General features: G+C 46.2%; 1 protein-coding gene across 1 annotated transcript in view; it reads right to left on the reverse strand.

The window, feature by feature from the left end:
* Positions 1–228: 228 nt before the first annotated feature.
* LOC108885269 (caskin-2-like) overlaps positions 229–19237 on the reverse strand; it is a 37633-nt gene continuing 18624 nt past the window's right edge. Inside the window, 21 exon segments of the mRNA XM_018679535.2 lie at positions 229–2382; positions 2470–2579; positions 2581–2708; positions 2790–4554; positions 4556–5025; positions 5255–5393; positions 5497–5598; positions 5759–5869; positions 5951–6024; positions 7996–8077; positions 8201–8328; positions 9197–9283; positions 9459–9587; positions 11127–11244; positions 12516–12610; positions 12745–12853; positions 13045–13153; positions 15138–15271; positions 16572–16667; positions 17134–17279; positions 18518–18615. Of these exon segments, the coding sequence (XP_018535051.1) occupies positions 2286–2382; positions 2470–2579; positions 2581–2708; positions 2790–4554; positions 4556–5025; positions 5255–5393; positions 5497–5598; positions 5759–5869; positions 5951–6024; positions 7996–8077; positions 8201–8328; positions 9197–9283; positions 9459–9587; positions 11127–11244; positions 12516–12610; positions 12745–12853; positions 13045–13153; positions 15138–15271; positions 16572–16667; positions 17134–17279; positions 18518–18615 (4327 nt within the window). The 3' untranslated portion in view covers positions 229–2285.

Genomic DNA, 19237 nt, shown 5'->3' on the forward strand with positions numbered 1-19237 from the left:
ACACCACCCCCTCATCTCTCTGTGTATTAATATGGAGTCAGAAATCTTTGGGACAGATGCAAAGTTTCTACATTTTCACCTAAAGTTGCTTCACTCAGGTCAAATTCTGCAGAAAGTCAGTGACGCCAAAGACACAAGAAAAAACTTCGCTCACATTCGTCCATTTGACTGAATGTAATCACGCTGCATCTGAAACACTCTGCTTTCAGTGAACAAACACAACACGTCCTCAGTATAAATGCTCCTTTTAATGATTTCCAGGATGATACAGAACTCAGTGGAAATATTAATAGAAGTAACAGGCATCCATCAAAACTGAACAGAGGAACAAATAGTGCTAAAACTCAAAGGGTTTGATGGCAAAATGTAAAATGTTAAGAACGTGCCAACTCCCTGAATATTTTACAGTACACTTAAATCTTCTTTTAGACAAAGTTCAGGAGGAAATTTCTGAGTGCTGTTTAAAAAACACAGGGAGTGGAAAGGATTAATGGAGGGGAGGGTCAAAGGTTATGGCTTTTTTTACTGGCCTCACTGAGTGAGGATGGCTCACAAACAAGCATTCAACCACAGAGTTAGTGTACGGCGTTGAGTCTGTGACTTATAGTGGAGTCAGAGGAATTAACAATAAAAGCATCTTTTTGTGCAGTGAAGACTCTGTAAGGTGCATAAAGAAGAGAGGGATAGATAAATGAAAGTGAAACAGGATATCAGTTCAGTGATTCAACTATAATCCTGTGTCAGAGTCAGTTATATGCACATTGACCCTGAATTTTTCTCTGTAAAACAAATCTGCGTCCCTGTATGGAGTCTGAAGTGTGCCAAATATTTAAATAAAATATCACAAAATAAATAAATAAACAGATTATTACATTTGCCAAGTTAGTAATTCTGATGTCTCTATTCTGTCTCTGATGTTTTAATAATCAATTCCATCTTAAGACTCTACGGTTTCCTGCTTTAACATTACAGTTTCATTTACAGTTTCCATGGAGTCACTTTTAATTTAAAGATGATTCTTTTATTTTATAAAAACAACTTCTGGACCAACATGCAAGTTCACATTCCCTCAAGGAATATCTGCACTGCTGTGACTCTGAATCACACAAACCTTTGACTTGACAACACCAGATTAAGTTATGTTTTGGAGAATATTTAAACTTAAAAATATTGGAAAATATTTCCACACTATCTTTAATACAATAGATTCATTAGTAAATGTAAGAAAAAGTCACATTTCCTTTTTAAAATTGATGTTATTTTATATTTATTAAATTATTAAAGATGGTTTTTTAGTTCTCTAATGAGTAACTGTAATTTTAATTCATCAATTTAGTTTTTTAAATATATCAAAATAAAAACTGATTATTTTAGTGGCACACTGCAGACTCCATACTCCTGCATTGTCAAATCTACAGAACCACCGTCAGTGTTCAGTCACTTTTAAATGTTCTTTCTTTGCTTTGTAACAGCACAGTTACAGTAAATTCACTTCATAGCACCCTGAGGCCGCGACACCTTCCAAACTGTCGGTGGGAGAAGAGCCGAGCTCCACAGACTCTAAATAACTTCTTCAGTCCACAGCAGTCAGAGCTGATGAAGGTTAACAGTGCTTTAAAGAATGGATGTTTCCTAACGTGGTGCTGACAGAAACCTCTTAATGTGCCTGCTGAAGAGGAGGAAAGACTTTGGTACAAACACGGAAAATTAAATCTAATACATACGTATGGAATACGCTGCTTTTAATACAGTAAACAATATTTCCCCTTGTTATAGACAATAAGCAGCAATATACATATATAAAGTTTATATAACACAGTAATGCTAATACACTCTGGAGTGATTTAAACAGTGGATCAGTCAAGAGGAACTCCATTTGTTAAAAAACAAACATATAGAAGTATAAATATACTCAGTATAAAGATATCTGACTACACACATACACAGTGCCACCATGGACTACAGTATCTATACATTTACAGGTAATGTGAAGAAAATGGACCCTCATTCCCTTTAGTGATAAAGTATTGAACACACACACAAACATCTTTCAGCCGCTCTTTGTTTTAGCTCCAATAACATTCCCAGGTGTGTGTCCTAAGGCGAAGTGCTCGCGTTGAAAAACTGTGCTGTGGGAAAATCCTCAAATGTGCACTTGATGAGTCGGAGTCCTGCAGAGGTCCTGAGCTCCACAGACTCTGTTCTTACCAGCATCAGACAGTGAACTGCTCCTGCTCGCTGGTTTACATCTGTCCGTCGCTCCCTGGAGAAAAGCAGCGGGGAGGTCACTCCAACATGGCGTCCAGCTGGTCGGCCAGATCATCAAACATGTTGCTGATGTCGTCCAGAATGTTTCCTGCAGCCTTCACCGTGCTGCTGTCACTGAGGAGCAGACAGGACAACGTTACCTCAACCGTTCAGGAAGTAGAGACAACTTGTTCTAACAAGTACTAAAAAAACTGTCCTTACCCGTCCACACTGCTCCCCTGTGCCAGTTTGTTCTCCACCACTTTGAGAGCAGCCTCCAGTGACGTGCTGGTTTGCTCCAGCCTCTTCTGAGCCAGGACCTCCAGACCTGCCAACTCCGGCCTGGGCCGCTCCAGCTTTCCCCATCGGGCCCGGCAGTGCAGAGGTGGAGTATGAAGGGGGATGCACTGGAGAGGACGGAGCGGCGAATGTAACACTCTGGACCATGCTGACGTTCGGTCCTGAGAGGGATGAAACGCTGGTTTAGATTTTCAGTCAGAGAACTAGTTTAACGTCTTTGGAGAAGATTAAATCAGGATTACCTGGTGCTGATGCAGAGGCCGTGCTGAGCTGAGGGAGTCTGGATGCAGCAGCAGCTCTCTGTGGACTCTCAGGCTTGGACATCGGCGTCTGCGGGTGTCTGACAGCTTTAGGACTGGGTAGACATGTCTGCGTGTGGATGCTGCCGCCCAGCTTCGGTGAGACGGTGTGAATCTGTACGCTGGTTAGTTTAGGAATGGCTGTCTGCGCGCTGCCTTGTGCTGAGCAGACTGTTTTCTGTGGGGTCGTCGGTCTGCTGAGAGGACTGGAGGGTTTTGAGGACACCGGAGGCTTCGGGCCTTTTCCCATGGAGCCCACCCTCTGGAAAACATTTCTCTGAGCCTCGTCTTCGCTCTGTGTCCTGACATCAATGTGTGTGCTTCCGTTGTGGTTTGTGATTTGTGGGCGGTTGTCGTCTTTGCTGGGTGTAGACGGCTCCTCTGGGGTGGACGCATCTTTGTCTTTGGGTTTGTGTCGTCTTTTCACTGTGTCAGACTCTTTCAGGTTGAACTCTGGCAGCTCCAGGTTGTTTGGGGTCTGGACTGGATCCTCTGGAGGAGTCTTAACTTCAGCGTCGGCCCGGGTGACGACTGCAACCCTGGGCCGCTGTTTGATGGTGAGGTTACCCTCCTCTGCAAAGGGAAGATGGTCGCTGGAGCTGTGCTTTGGAGACGCAGCAGCACTCTTTGACGTTCTCTCACTTCTTCTTGCTTTCTCTCTCTCCTCAGATGTCCCGTCTGTACCTCCACCTCTCTGTCTCTCAGCGTCTCCTTCTGTCCTCTCACTTCCTGTCCTTCTTAAGCCACCAAGGCCCAAGGCGGGGACAGGTTTACTGTGCATTAGAATGATGTGAGAAGGAATTCCATGTGGAATCGGGGAGGACACCGGACTAAAGACAGGTGATTGAGGGATGTGAGTTGGTGGAATATCAATCCTCCTGGATGGACTGCTGCTGCTGCTGCTTCCCTCCAGTCTGGCTGCGATGCTCCTCACGCTGCCGGCGCTTTCCACCTCCACTCCTGCCTTCACCTCCGGCTCCGTCACTTTCCCGTTTCCCGGTTGCCGTGTCGGGCTGCCGCTTACCGAGCTCATCCTCTTAGGTGGCGGTGGGGGCGGGCCTTTGCGTCGGGAGCGCACAGCGAAGGAGTGGCTGCGGTTGATGTGGCGCTGGGCCCCTGTGGCGCTGGTGTGCCCACGTCCCGGCCTGCGCGACAAGGTGGCGTAGGAGGGCATCGCCGCGGAGGAAGCCGAGGTGCAGCGGGGAGCGAGGTCGTCGTCTTCGTCCGGCTCCCCGTCAGACAGGGCGTAGCGAGTCAGGCTTTGGGCGCGCTTCTTCTGCAGGCACCTCTGGGTGTCGTCAGCTGGGGCCTGGCCGGGCTGGGGTCCCAGCACGGGGACAGCTCCAGGCAGAGGCTTGGAGAGCACCCGAGGAGCCCCGTTGATGCCTCCTGTCTGAGCGTGGAGGTAGCTGAAGTTCTTCTGTGTGGGGGAGGGCTGTGGAGACGGAGAGGAAGGGGAGGAGGGTGGGTGGTGCTGAGGCTGATGGAGGCGGTTTGGGGACTGGAAGTGTTTGGCCTTGGGCGGGACAGCTGGGTAGGCGAAGCGAGGCATTTTGCTCGGGGTGAGCGGAGGAGTGAGGGGGGAGAAGGGGAGCTTGTTGGGGGTCACAGACCGACTCTGGTGCTCCCACATCTCCGTGGGTCTCTGCCTACTCCTGCCTCCAGGACTACCTCCTCCACTGCCCAGACTCTCCTCAGACCGGCTGGCACGTTCTGGCAGACGACGGTGTGGCCTGGTGCTCCTGAGAATATCCTGAATTTGAATGTCCAGAATTCCCAGAATTCCCTGAGCCACGTGACCTCATACTGATGCTCTCCTGACTGACTGACATGGCGGATATAGCTGCCGCAGAGGTCACGCCCCTGATACCAAACGCCTCTGTGGCTCCGCCTCCAGCCCTGCCCATCATGGCGCTCTGCAGCTCGGCGCTCAGCTCGCTGTCCTGGAAGGAGAGGAGGGCCCTGGGCGTGCGAGGGGAGGGGCAGCAGTTGTCAGACGGAGCGTCAGAGTGTGTGTGAGCGTGCGCGTTGTGTGTTGGCGTGTGTTCGATAGCCACCAGCTCCAGAGCGGCGGGAGGCTTCCGTCTGAGAGTCCCGCCTCCACTTCTGTCGGCATGGTTCCGAGCGCGCTGAAGGTCAGAGAGTCTTTTCACTGCTAACATTAGCTTCTTCTGATGACCTGAAACACAGAAAACAATCATTACAGGATAACGACACAGTGACTCACCTGATTCCTCAAGACTCAGGTAGTTTTTGCTATCGCTACATAGCCAGAGTTAGCATTAGCCGAGAGCTTCAGCCACTGTCGCATTTACAAGAGGTTCGAAAACGCCTTCTGGGCAGTGCTACTTTTTCATCGCAAAGAACATTCACAGTAAGTTCCAGAGAACTCTGGCCTAATCCCACACCTAGTTTGGTGATGCCGATCTCCTGCAGGTCCTCCCAGGTGATGTCTTTGACAATAGTGATGGAGTCATAGCCGTTGTCACACAATCTCTTCTGGTACTGAGGAAGTCCAATCACACTCAGCCACTCCCCGAGGTCCGACTGCAGGCAACAAAGACCAACAGAGACAGAAATCAGTAACCGATGGATTTACACTGAAAGTGTGTCCATGATGGCACAGGGTTCGACAAAGACGCTCTCTCACAGGAATGTAATCAGGCAGCCACTCAGGGATGCTGAGCTTGCCGATCTCCATTGAGATCTTCTTCCTGTGGCCAGGTTTGGTGACTCCGATGGCCGTCAGGTCCTGAAGAACAAAACCCATGGAGACAGTCAGTGAACGAGTAAAACAAAACAAAGGATCAACTCCTGAGAGGAAACTTTACTCTCTGTCTGCTTGGTCTTATTTTTAATGGTAATAACTGTTGATTCAAACGTATTTACAAGCTAGACATGCTAACACACACCTCAGGCGTCATCCTGCTGATGGTGGGTACATCATATCCTGCGTTGATGAAGTTGGATGTGTACTGCTCCAACTGGAACTCACACAACCACTGGTAGATGGCCTCAGCGTCCTGACAGCAGAGAGGAGGATTTATGAGGCTTCCCTCTTAAACACACACACACACACACACACCTACAGTGACTGAACTCACCTTGCCCTCCAGAAGCTGTTCAGGCCTAATGAAGCCTTTCTGAGGAGTGCCGTTGACCTGCCGCCGCGAACCACCTAGAAAACACACACGATCAATCGTACACGGCGACGGGCGCTTTGTTGTGAGTGAGTGCAGGGACACAGGGAAACAAGACGACACTGTTTGACAGAACAGAGACTAACAGTTACCAGTGGAAAACAAAGAGTCCGTTTTCCACTCTCTCCAGGTGAAGTTGTTGTTATCTACCTGTTCTGACAGCTCACTGAACACACTCATAATTCATCTCTCTTACAGTCGTGACACATCACCACAGATCTCTGAGGAATGCACCTCTCCTCCTCTTTTCCTTCTCTCTTGCCCGGGGCAAACGTTTTGATCACACCGTCCTCTCTTTAATTAGCACAGTTTACAGTAAGCTTTGTTTGTAAAGCCCCTCTGTGAACACACACAGATATCAGATTAGTGTTGTTTGTAGCATCTCAGCTCTTCATTTCTTACTTCCTCTGCTACTTTGTGCAAAAATATCAGCTCTGGTGTGTTTGGTCTGATCCCTCCGTTACACGCTGTGGTTATTGTTTGTTGTTTTAACAGTTCTGTAGCTCGTGCAGGTCAAACAGCGTCTAGTGAAGAGGAATTTGGCCTCAGGCTGAGAGACAAAACTTCATCAAGTGTTGTGTTGAGAGGTACTCTGCTCCTCAGAGAGCCCAACAGGAGGAGAAACAACAAACTGTGTACCCTTCAATGTCAAAATTATATAAGAATGGAATAAAATCATTAAGAGAACTTCAACAGGTCCTATTAAACATCCCCTGACAAAAACATCACTCGTCATCAGATCAGCACATGACTTCTTACCCTTCAGGAGTGAAAACAGAGGCAGAGCTCCTGATGTTTGGCACTTCATCCTGCCCTCTGCCTATCTCACACACACTGGTCTGGTCGACTGATCTGTTCTGTTTCTCCGTCTTTCTTCTTCATTTAACAGATATGTTTTGCTCCTTCTTCTTTTGTTCCTGTCTCCTCCCTCTGACCCCTCCCTCCCACTCCTCATTTCTCTTCTCCGTCACTTTAAGCCTCCTTCCTTTTCACCCTCAGGTCAACAGCGACCCTTGGCTCCACTGAGCAAAATGTCAATCCTTAATATCTGCAAAGCCCTGAAAATGTGCAGTTCTGCACCTGTCGATCAGCTCTGCCAGCGTTTCTTCAGAGAGGTGGTCGAGTGTTTTTACAGGCTGTGAGATTGAGAGAAACTGGTGGTTTTATTGGTTTCTGTGGTGAGGTAAGTCCGTTCTCTCTCCCTCCATCTCATTTCCTCTCAGACTGACGCCAGCAACAGAACAAACGCACCACTGCTACATTTGTCTTTAACTGAATTCCTCAGGTAAAGTGATGTTAAAGACTTGGCTTTGATGCCGTTTACCATGATGTACATTTTGGATGCCACTCCTTAAAATCATCTCAGTCTCAAGAACCAAAGTGGTTTGATTTAAGTTCTCCTTCTTTTCTTTACTGGAAATAAAAATGAAACCACTGTGAGAGTAAAATATCTCAGATTTCAAGAGCAGAAACTAAAAGAAGAAAGAAAACAGAGCAGGAGAAAATAATGAGTAATACTTTGAGAATAAAGGATGAGGATGACGTGAAGTGAGAGAAGAAATGAAACCGATAACATGATGTAGTGTGTTGGAGCAGCGAGCCGAGCACAGTAGAGACTGTTATCCAGAGAGGCTGCAGAGATCAAAACAGCTCAGGCTTTAAGACTCTGTGGAAAGAGCCAAAATAAACAGAACCACTGTCTCTGCATGAGAGAGATGTGTGCTGCTCTGACAGTTTTCATTTATGTAGCTCCAAATCCTAACAGAGCAGGTCTATACTGGGCTCACTTACAGAGAGACAACATTCACCAATGAGCGAACACCTGGCGACAGGTGGAGGCAGGAAGGTTAACCAGACATATATACACAATTTAAACCAGACAAAAAAACATCCTGAGAGTTATTATCCACAGAGGAAGAAGGTGGGTTATGTTCCACTCCCTGACGAACCTGAGGATCCATCGACCTGTTTGCTGCGGTCAGCTCCTGCACTGTGGAGATGGTCTCCGGATTCACCAGCAGAGGGCGCCGGCTGCACACAGAAAACATGGAGGGCAATGACATGAAGGTGCAATAAGGACAATATCCATCTGAGCAAGTCAGTTCTTCCAGTAATATAATCCTACATACAGTTATTGACAGTAAATGATCTAACCTTGCCAGTGTCAGTGTTGTGGCGATTCTGAGTCCCGTTCTGTTTGTGGCTGCTTTCAGAGCTCTGGCCGCTGCCGGCGCTGCGACTGCTGCCCACACTGCCGGCACTGCCAACACTGTTCCTGTCACCTGACAGAGGGAGAACGAGAAACAGAAAACAGAGAGGTAAAATGAGACCTGCAGAGAATCTGACAGCTGGGAAAAAGAGAAAGAGACTAAGATTATAGGGTGTATGTCGCACATATACAGTAAGTCTCTGGGCTGAGTGCACTGCAAAAAATAAAAAACTATTTTAACAAGTCAGTGTGCAACTAAGGCAGGGAGGCTATTAGCTTAGCTTAGCATAAAGACTGGCAGGAGCAAGCAGCTAGCCTGGCTCTCAACTCTAAAATCTAATGGTTGTGTATCATTTGTTCAACCTCTACAGCAACAGAAATATAAGCTGGAGTTACATGGTGTGACTTTTTCATGACACACAAAAGTTAATCCACACGAGCAAGAAACAACGAGCGCATGTAACATGCATGTAACTGCCCCTAAAGCCACTAACTGCCATTTTCACATTCTTGTTTGTGCACAGATTGAGTATGCAACACACTGTGTGTTAAGTGTGTTTAAGTCTCTTTGTTTAGTAAAAGAAATTGTTTTAATAGTGTTTTATATTTTTGCTGCACAGGGTGGAAGGAAGGCAAGCTGCAAAAAAAAAAAAAAACTGAGACAGTGGAGTCAGAGAAAAAGCTGTTCACTTACCATTATGTCCTGCTGTGAGAAAACAGTTATGGTTACTGGATTATTGGGGTGTGGGTGGAGAGGGGGTGGGGGTTTGTGATGGGGGGGGATTTGCAGGACGGCATCGTAAGGTCAAACCTTCGGGATATGAAAGGATAAAGACGGGAATAAGCTTCCTTAAAGAGGCCCAGTTAATCAGAGTGGTGGGGACTGGGAGCTGGTCTACAGGTTCACACAGGGTCAGGGGTTTGGGGCCACACACTCTTACCAGTGGGGGATCTCCTGAGGACCCAAATGTCCTGAGTGGGACTAGCAGGACTAGCTGGGGCTGAGAGCTGACTGCCTGGTGGAGCACCTAACAAACACACACACACTTTAGATCCACACACTGAAGAGCTGGGAGTGGATCTACCAAGCTCACCACAGGACTGGTCAGGAGACCGGGACTGAGCTGTTTGGACGGGAAATGTGAAACCTGGGAGGGCGTGATGTGACATGGGAAGAGGTGTGTGTGTGAGAGTGTGGTGTACCTGCGGGATCATAGCCAAGCGTGTATGAGTCGTCGGTCTGAGGGGCGGGGCCGTGGCTTGAGGGAGGAGCTCTGGATGCAAAGTGTTGTCGGTGGCAGGGCATGGAGGCTTGGCGGGAGAGAGTGCCCCCTAGGGTCAGGGAGACAGGTCCGGGTTGAGATGGACATGCATGAGTGAGGGAACGTTCATGTGTGCAGTCAGTCTGGATTGCATGCACAGGTATGAGAACATGCTGTGAGCCTGCAATGGAAACCAACCGTTCTGAAGTGTGAGCTTTATCATCTGTTCTTGTTCATTGAATACATGGAACAGATAAAAAGGCAAATTCACTGTGAATCCCCTGTGGTGTTACATAAGGAGCTGCTGAAAGGGAGAGAGGGCTTACTGCTCCTTTATCTGTTGTTGGTCCACGGCTGCTGACACCACTGACACTATCACAGAGCTCAGGCACACACACACACACACACACACACACATATACACTGCTGAGTTTGCCTCATAAGCAAAGAGCCTGTCACCGACTTTAAGTCAAACTCTCTTCCTCTTGTCTCTTCTCCCTCAAAGCGTGAGCACACACACACACAGCACATAATATCCCATCGTAGACTGTGAGGGCTTTAGCACTGAGCTGACACTCGGCAATCTGGCCATACTAATCCTATTAATGTGTGTGAGTCTGTGTGTGTGAGTGTGAGTGTGTAGCCTGGCTTGTTGAGGACCTAGAACTCAAGTGTCTCCTCATGTGTGTGCATCTATGCCTGTTGTTGTTGTTGTTGTTGTTGTTGTTGTTGGACTCCTTCTTGCGCTCGTCCTGCTGTTTGAATGTCAGTGGCTTTACAGCTGCAAAACAAGCAGAGGGCTCGTATTCCTTCCATTCACAGATTAAATCTGATGATTTACAAGCACGCTGAACCCTCCAGTGATCACACATGCCAACATGAAGGATCCTGCTTGTGTCCAAGTGGCGAGATATATTCTTAGCCCAGATATAACCATCGCCCCGGGTCAAGTTAGCCCTTTTAACACCACTCTGTCAGCTCAGCCCCCCAGTGAACCGAGTGTAATGTGTCTCTGAGTTGCTATAGTCAGCATATGATGTGATAGTTAACGTTTATTCCTCAAGCTCAGTCATTCTTTTGCATTGTGTGCAGCGTGAGCTGGAAGTATCTCAGCTTGTTCATGAGGGAGGGTAAAATGAAGGTGGACTGGTGCATCGTCATGAACCAGCGGATACAAGTGGTCAAAATGAGAGTGCTCAGTTAGATAAGGTAAGGAGCTCAGACATCTGGAGGAAGCTCAGAGTAGAGCTGCTGCTTCTTCACGTCAAACTGAGCCGGTCGAGGTGGTTCAGGCTCCTTCTCCTTGAGGATTTCCAGGCCTGTTAAACTGGTGGGAGACCTCAGGGAAGACCCAGAACACGACGGAGACACCGCACATCTTATCTAGCCTGGAACACACCGCTGGGGAGAGAGACGTCTGAACTACCTCGCCTGATCTACGACCACTCTGGATAAGCAGGATATCACTGTGTTATCACGTAAGCAGAATTTTAACGTCGAATCTGTTTGAGGCTGAGAAAATGTTAAATACCTCAAAAACTGCGTTACGTTTCACCACGGAGTGTCGTAACGTTTGTGCAGGTGTTGTGCGAGCTGCTTGTTTGCGTACCTGCTTTTCTGCTGAGGACCTCCACCACTGACGGGGGGAAGAAGCCCACTCGATCCGTGCCCCGCTGAGTATCGTGGATGTGACCCTTCCACCGGCCGTCTGAGTGCTGCTCCAGGACCTGACGCCAACAAAATCATCAACCCTGATTTCCTTTTAACTTTGTGGGGATAAAAAGACAGCTTTCCAAACATTGTCTCCTATCAGCTGTACATCAGCTCTCAAGTATGCATGTCATGTGTGTGACTCCTCCAGGCATGCTTTTAAGACCATAATGAGAGAGCCAATGAGCTGGAAATACACAGTCTATTCATTTTGAGTGTTAACAAAATGCCTGGAGAGGACAAAAAAAAACACCTCTGCCCTCTCACAAGATGCACAACAGCACAGGAGTTCATACAGGAGTCAGAGAAGTCAGAATCACTTCTATACAGATATCAAAATACACATCGGTAAGCACATAAACACACGCAAATGCACACAGATGAAATAGTACAAACACTGCGTGTGGGGGAATGAGCAAACAAGCTGGTAATGAGAGAGTGACAGCAACAAGTTTGTGCCTGTTTCTGAGCTGTGGTCTCCTACTCAGGGTACACCAAATTACCCTGCAACATCCCACACAAATCCTAACAACAACACTTCACTCACAAAAGTCTTCATCATATAATCTTTACACTGCCAACGAGCGAAGCCACTGATCTCACAGCAGCTGAGAAACATAACATAGAACACCTGTATAAGACCAGCGTTACAGTTCCTGTATTTTAACTAACATTAGCAAAAGGTGAACATGTGATCAATGACAATCCACACCGGCATCTTTTCCATATCTGTCACTTCCGTCTCATGAAAGAGATACGACTTTAGTTTCTACAAAAGTATCAGTTGACAATGACTCAGACAAAAACACAAACCACAAGCCTGTCAAGAAGTAACAGTGCAGTGTTTCCTCCTTTTAAGATGGTGATCAAAGAGTCACAAGCTCGTGGCCGACAGACACGACAGCTCACACGTTAGACCCTGATGAATTACAGCTCTCACAACCTGTGTGATGTGCAGAGGTGACTGGTGGGTGGAGGTGCTGCTCACCAATAACTCTGGTGTTTTCTTTTTAAGCCACAATGTGTAGAATTTGATCTTCACCAACCTCAGCTGTTGTAACAGAAAACTGTGGCAGACCGCACTGCGAGCTACTACACCCTGCTCCTTCACCCAGCGGAGGGAGGTGAGAGGAAAACTCACTTTTATAAGGAAGAAAACATAAAACTCAAAAAGACAAAGACAACAAGAACCTTAAGGATGAAATGTGACGTCTCAAAACTCAACGAGCAGAAACAGAGTGAACCTACAACTTATTGCAGTAGACAGATAATACACAGAGACGAGTACCATAATGAGGTCTCCTGCCCGGAGGTTAAGGGCGGTGGGGTCGTGGAGGTTCCAGTAATCCTTCACCGCCCTGACCTGGAGAGAACTTGATGCCTCTGCACAGAGACAGAAACATACCGAGTCATTATCCAAAGGCACAAACCTGTTTCCCAGTTTTCACTAAAAATCCAAATTTCATAAAAGCACCAATGAATTATTTTATCAGAAATGTTGCCTGAGCTCTACCAACCTCTGAGCAGCTGTTTGATTTCCCTGCTGGCTGTAGAAGTGGTGAACTGGTTGACAATGTCCAGAGCTGTCTGGTTGTAGGTGTTGCGTATGTTCACGTTGATGCCCGCCTAAAAACACACACACACACACACACACACGATGGGGTTAGTGTGGGTGAGGTGCACTTTTAAAACAAACCCTCCCTCCTTTATTAAAGAATAACACTGGGACTGTTGTGTGAAGTTTTCTATCTGCACTCCAATACAAAACTATCACGTCCTGTAAATCCTGAAATGTTATTTGTGTCATCTTTGCTTACATCAAGCAGCAGCCGCACTACTTCAGTCTTGCCGTAGAGGGCAGCTTCATGCAGAGACGTTCCCGCTTTGGTGGTTCTGTTGATGTCAATACCAGCTTTGAGCAGCAACCTAGGAAATCAAATCAGAAACACACATGTAGAGCCGCGGGCAGTGCTCAGAAACAGATTCATCCATTCAACTGTTACAGACATCTGCAACATCTCATTAAGCCATATACCCCCCACTTATCCACCCACACACATACACAAGCTAACAGATATCTCTCTGGGCCTGTCAGAGGTCCAGATGCAGGAATGCTGATGGCACTGTATCCAGAGAATGGTGCACGAGGAGGAGGAGGAGGAGGAGGAGGAGGAGGCTCGCTATGTGAAGGTTGAGTCAGGTTTTAAAGATGTAAACAACACTGAGACAGTGCTGTAGGATATTATCCAGCTTCATGTGCAGGGTGTTTTCTGAATGTTTACTGCGAGCACATTCTTGCCAGTGGATGCTACACTTCTGCATCCAGCACGTCTCCGACTGTCAAACATGTTAGAGACAAAATGCGAGACAGTCTGCAGTATCTAAAGTCAAATACAGGATATTCAGCAACAAGGAGCATGGAGGTAACTGTGCTTCACATCAGTAAATGATGGAGACAGACAGATCCTTCACAGGAAGAGTTAAAACTCAGAGGTAGTTTTCAGGTGTCGTGAAGTGAGACTGGACAGAGTATTGAAGAGGTCATGATCTGAGAATAACATTTATCTAAAAATTAGTTAGAACAACTTTATTTCATTATGTTGTGACTTTTTCAACATTATAAGACCCAACATCACAATTTACAAAAATTAAAAATATATGATTATTATAATTACAACTTCATCTGAAAAAAACAACGTGTGTTGGAGAGATGGGAGGAATATTAAACCATGATGCAGTGAACCTGTTGTAACCTGCACCTTCGTCTTTTACTCACCAGCAACAGTTTTAATCCTGTTGGTGTGAAACCATGAGAAGGCTGAATGTCTGAAAACTGTCATAAAGCTTAGACTCCTTCGTCTCTGTCCTGCAGATAAGCAGTTGGTTTCCTCTCACAGAAACTACACTGCATGTATACATCAAGTATAGACCATGCTAGGGAATTCACACACACAAAACTAACAACATCAACAACAACATGTTCCCTTCTGTGTGCACGTTTGCAGCTCCAGTTCCAACCAGACCTAGAAAACCTCACCAGCTACACAAAAAGTAGGTACTGCAAGACGCCTGCTGCATAAGTATGGCACTCTTTGAAGAGACATAAATCCCTCTGTGGGAGATCACAGGCAAATTCTGCTGAGTAAACTCTGAATAAACTTGTCTGCTAATGCAGTGAATATTTTTTTTCTTTTTTTGTGTTAGAGCCTCGACTTCTCTCCTGCACGTCTGCTATTCAACATTCCAGTTCAGGAGAAGAACCGAGGATGGAGAGGGTGTTGCAAAAGAGATCTGATGGTGCAGAGGATGGTAATCGTTAGCAGCATGTCTGAGAGGCAGGGTGGAGTTACTTGGCTGAGTACACACATATTTACTCAGATATACTGAGCCACTGCAGGTTGTCTGAAAAGTGTGAAGTCAGTGGGACTAACGACGAGTGTCACTGGGTTTGTTTCTGAAGCTAGCTGAGGTTTATCACCTGTATTACACACGGTATCCTCTGTAGTATCAGTGATAGTAGCAGTACTAACATATTTAGAGTAGTGTTGTAGTAGTAATAGCACTGACAGACACTCGTTAGCAACCGCCTTTTTTAAGACACGTAAAAGCTTCAAACATCAGGAGTGGGGGATTTACTGACCCATTTTATGTCGGAGAATCAAACCAGAAAATGTCTTGAGCTTGTGTTAAAACCACAGACCTCATTAGCAGCAGCAGAAGCTGCAGCAGATACAATAATAATGGTAGTAGCACTGATAGCCCCAGTAGGGGTAACAGTAGCACTAGCTGTAGTGGTAGTAACACCACCAGCAGTAGCAGAGGTGTAGGAGCAGCTGTGGTTAAAGTAGAGAGAAGGTGTCAGAAAGAACCAGCCGTCACATTTCAACCCTGCTCCTCGCTGCGTCCTTACTTGATGATGTCCTTGTGTCCATTCCTGGCTGCCAGGTGGAGCGGTGTGGTCGTCGGAGAGTCCAGGCCGTCGTGCCCTCCCTCGCCTTCCAGCAGCGCTGCCACCATGTTACTGCTCAGCAGCAGCTGAGCCACCTGAGGGAGAAATGAAACACACCAAAATGAAGATGAAGCGTTGGCTGCGAGAACAGAAGAGTGGCAGAATCAGGACAAGAATTACAGCATTAGAGACACAGAAATATATATATATATATGCAAAGGCACACTACTTGAGGTTGTGTGGTAGAAATACACAAACTAAAATATATATACTGTATATGGTGACTAATATGTAGGGTCAAGCTAGCACACAGAAGCTTATCCACTACTCAGCAGCTGTCTAAAGATACTATAGCCTCCAGTCACACACAAAGTCTGTGTCACAAAAACAGCCTGAAGCTTTCTATTCTTTCACAGCTAAACTGCAAACTCAGAGCAGATGAGAGAACATTTTAACAGGCGCTGGAAGTGTGTGTGTGTGTGTGTGTGTGTGTGTCTAATTCTGAAGTACGGGGCCAGTTATACATCTCACAGCCAGGCTTATCCACCGATGTGACAGACAAGCAGTAAAACACACTGCAATGTGCAATCCCTTTAACGTTACAGTGTGTGTCCAAGAAATGCCACTGAAGCCCATTTCCCTTTCACTCAAACAAGCCTAATCTATCTGGGTCACTTCATCAGAGCCATAGTTCATGTCTGACATAGGCCGTTCCATCAAGAAAGGACTAAATAAGAGTCTTTTCACATGCAAATAATTGGATTAGAAAAACTACATGAATGAAGCAAATCATTACACGGAGGTTTAGTCTCAGTTTCTCACTGAAAAGAGCAGAAAATCTCCGAGGACCAGAGCAGTGGTCCTTACAAACGTCAGACTGCTCTCTATATGTAGAAATACCTCAAACATATCTGAGGTAACTTAGAAACAGGTTTATTCTTTAAATATAAAATCTTCTGCAGAGTATAAATTTTGGTCACAGTGCTAAAAAACTGATTGACGATCAGTTTTAATTTGTTTATGATCAAAGAGCTGCTAAACTAATGAGATTCACAGCCTCAGCTGTTTTAATTAACAAGCTGCTAAGACGGTGAACTGTGTGTTAGCATGCTGCCATTAGCATTTAGCTAATTTAGAACCTCACTAGCACGGCTGCACACTTTTAACTCAAACATCGATATCGACCTTAAAAATCCTGTGTGTGTTCCTTTAGTGTCAATATCAAAACCAGGGTTTACAACAGAGGATAAAATGGAAGTGCAGACTGTAAATTATTTGGTCTATCTCTTTATTTTTAACATTTATTTCACTATTTCAGCTTCTTCTTTTATGAGAACCAGTCTATATGTGGGGAACAGGATCTGCATCAACACAGATACACAAACGTCGTCGTACCTTCAGCCTCCCAAACTCACAGGCCAGATCTAACGGCGTCTTCTTCGCCTTGTTCATCAGGCAGGGGTTCGACTGGTGCTGCAGCAACATCTCAGACTGAGAGTGAAAGGATAACGTAAGTGATATCACCTCATGTATTATGCACACGCCAATCATCCCGACACGTCCTCTGTGTGTGTGTTGATTTTTATTCTTTGAACAGAAGCAGAGGAACATGTGATAGCTCTGCTCCAGCCTGTGTTCAGGATTGTCAGCTTTGTGTTTGTTGGACTAAAGAGGTCACGGCCCGGTGCGCCTTACATGGCAGGTTGAGGTGTGTGTTCATGATATGTGTATCTGTCCATTAAGACATTCCAGGAGCCAAACGGATGAGGTTGAGGTAAAGGAATGTGTGTGTTCAGGGCCTGTAGACTCTGTACCTGTGGCATTAATGGTATTACTTGTATTGTTGGTGGACAATACAGGCTGAGACACAAAGGGAGTAGATTTCAGTGAAATGCGAGGACTGGTAATACCTTGAAACTTTGCCGTTGGCGGCTGAGGTGTGTGTGTGTGTACTCACCACGTCGTAATGTCCATACTGAGCAGAGAGATGTAACGGTATCTGTCCATCGTGGGACGGCGAGTTGACTGAAGCACCAGCTCTCAGCAACAATAAGACAGAGTCAGCTTTACCCTGCCACGCTGCGTAGTGGACGGGACGCATGCCTGGAGACAGGAACAAGAACCGAGAGCGAGGGATGAGACGAGACGACGAGAGAGAAGCAGCGAGGTGTCAGGACTCGTCTGCTTTACATTTAGCAGAGTTTTAGGCTACAATCACAGTCAGCCAATCAGAAGAGGGGCTCAGACGCCGACACAAGATGCTGTTCTTGCTAGAGCTGCAAAGAGAAGATGTCAAACCACAAATACATCTACTTTTACTTTAACTAACTAGTCACAGGAGCCTTTGAAAACAGTTGCATGATGTCTCCTGTGGCGAGATGAGATAAAATACATGACGTCATCAGGGTTATCAGGTTATCTCAGCTTCGGCTCAGGAGATTACATATTTTTAACAAAAGCCACTGTTACAAAGTTAAAGCATGGAGTTTGAAAGGCATCATTGTTCAACAAGTAGGCTAAGACACGCTGCATTATGGGAAATGTAGGATCCAGTGTTTTTGAGTCAGGAGATCTCTGCCTCTGCTGCTTCAGTTTCAACCTTTCTCTCGTTAGTCCGCCACAGAAGTGCTGCTTCACAATTCCTCCTTGGATCCAAGGCGATATGATGAAACTACCATCTTTCACAATGAGAAAAATAAACAAAGTCACCTGGACGGTTCACATTTCATTGTGCTGCTGATTAACGACAGATGAAACGTACAATGTCGTCTGCTGCAGTGAGTCTGATAAATCTCCAAACATCTCGTCTCGTGATCGAGTAGTTGCTCATGAAATCACAGCCTTTGCTGCAGAACTCAGCTCTCTCTCTCCCTGAGGGTTGATGTTGTATTTCATAAATGTTAGCTAAGGGGATTTTTATTTTAATAGTCTGCTGCTGCTGTAACAGGCTGACCCTCGAGTCTAAAATCTGACAAGTCGGCGGGAAGCGGTAAAATTTAAATTCAACCTGTAAAATGAAACTTCAGAATCTATAACGGACCTCACAGGCGTCGCTACACGCCGCTGGTCTCAGCAGCCGAGATGCCACTCCTGCACAAATTCTACTAAATCTGTTCCACTCGAGGTTTGAAGATATTTGTCGTTGCACTGCTGTCAAGGCATGGCAGACAAACTTCAAAGTGAATCACACTTATTCATATGGGTCAAACTTATTTGCAGCTCAGAGTGTCAGAAAGTTTCAGTCAGTTTAACCCCAGTTGACTTCCCCAGCCATGAACCGAGTTATGGGTTTGTCTGGTGACACGGGTTCAGCTGGGAAAGCTGTTCTGCCGTCACAATACCGTTGATGTCCTTGATATCCACGGTGGCCTGGGCCTCCAGCAGCAGAGACAGCAGCTCCGTGGTGCCCGTCAGAGCGGCGTGGTGCAGTGCGGAGAAGCTGTGAGCGAGACAGACAGACAGAGAGAGAGAGGAGATGAGTGGGGTTATAAATCATACTGATGAGTTTACAGCAGGTGAGCCCTCTTCAAAAGCCCAGACTGAGATGATGTGTGTGTGTGTGTGGGATAATTCAGACAAACTGTATCATATACAAACATGTTGTTTTGTCAGAAGCAGACATGCTGCAAACTAATACACATTTTTGATTTTGATTAATATGTGAGTAAAACTTTAAACAATTCTTTCATTGAGTGATGTTAGCTAGCCTATATTTAGCATACAGCATGATTTAGCAGCTAGCTAGCTGCTGCATAAACACATTTTGATTTATTTTGTGCTCGTTAAACTTTAATACCACAGATCAAATATGAGTAGGTCGAATGTAATGAGTGGGTCAAAGCTTCAGAGATGAAATGTGTGTGTGTCAGTTGCAGTATGTTCCACAGAGGGAGAAATTAAAAGCATAAATTCTTGGCGATGAGTTTTTTCTTTGCTTGGGGCGACACAGACACCGTCAGTGTTCCAGGAGCCTCTGAGGGAGCACATGAGCAGAGCTGGAACTCACTCCCCTCGTGTGAGGATAAAATAACAACTACAGCACAGAGGGCTTTCAGGTGTTT

This window comes from Lates calcarifer, linkage group LG23 (genome assembly GCF_001640805.2).
Source record: "Lates calcarifer isolate ASB-BC8 linkage group LG23, TLL_Latcal_v3, whole genome shotgun sequence".
Taxonomy (NCBI): domain Eukaryota; kingdom Metazoa; phylum Chordata; class Actinopteri; family Centropomidae; genus Lates; species Lates calcarifer.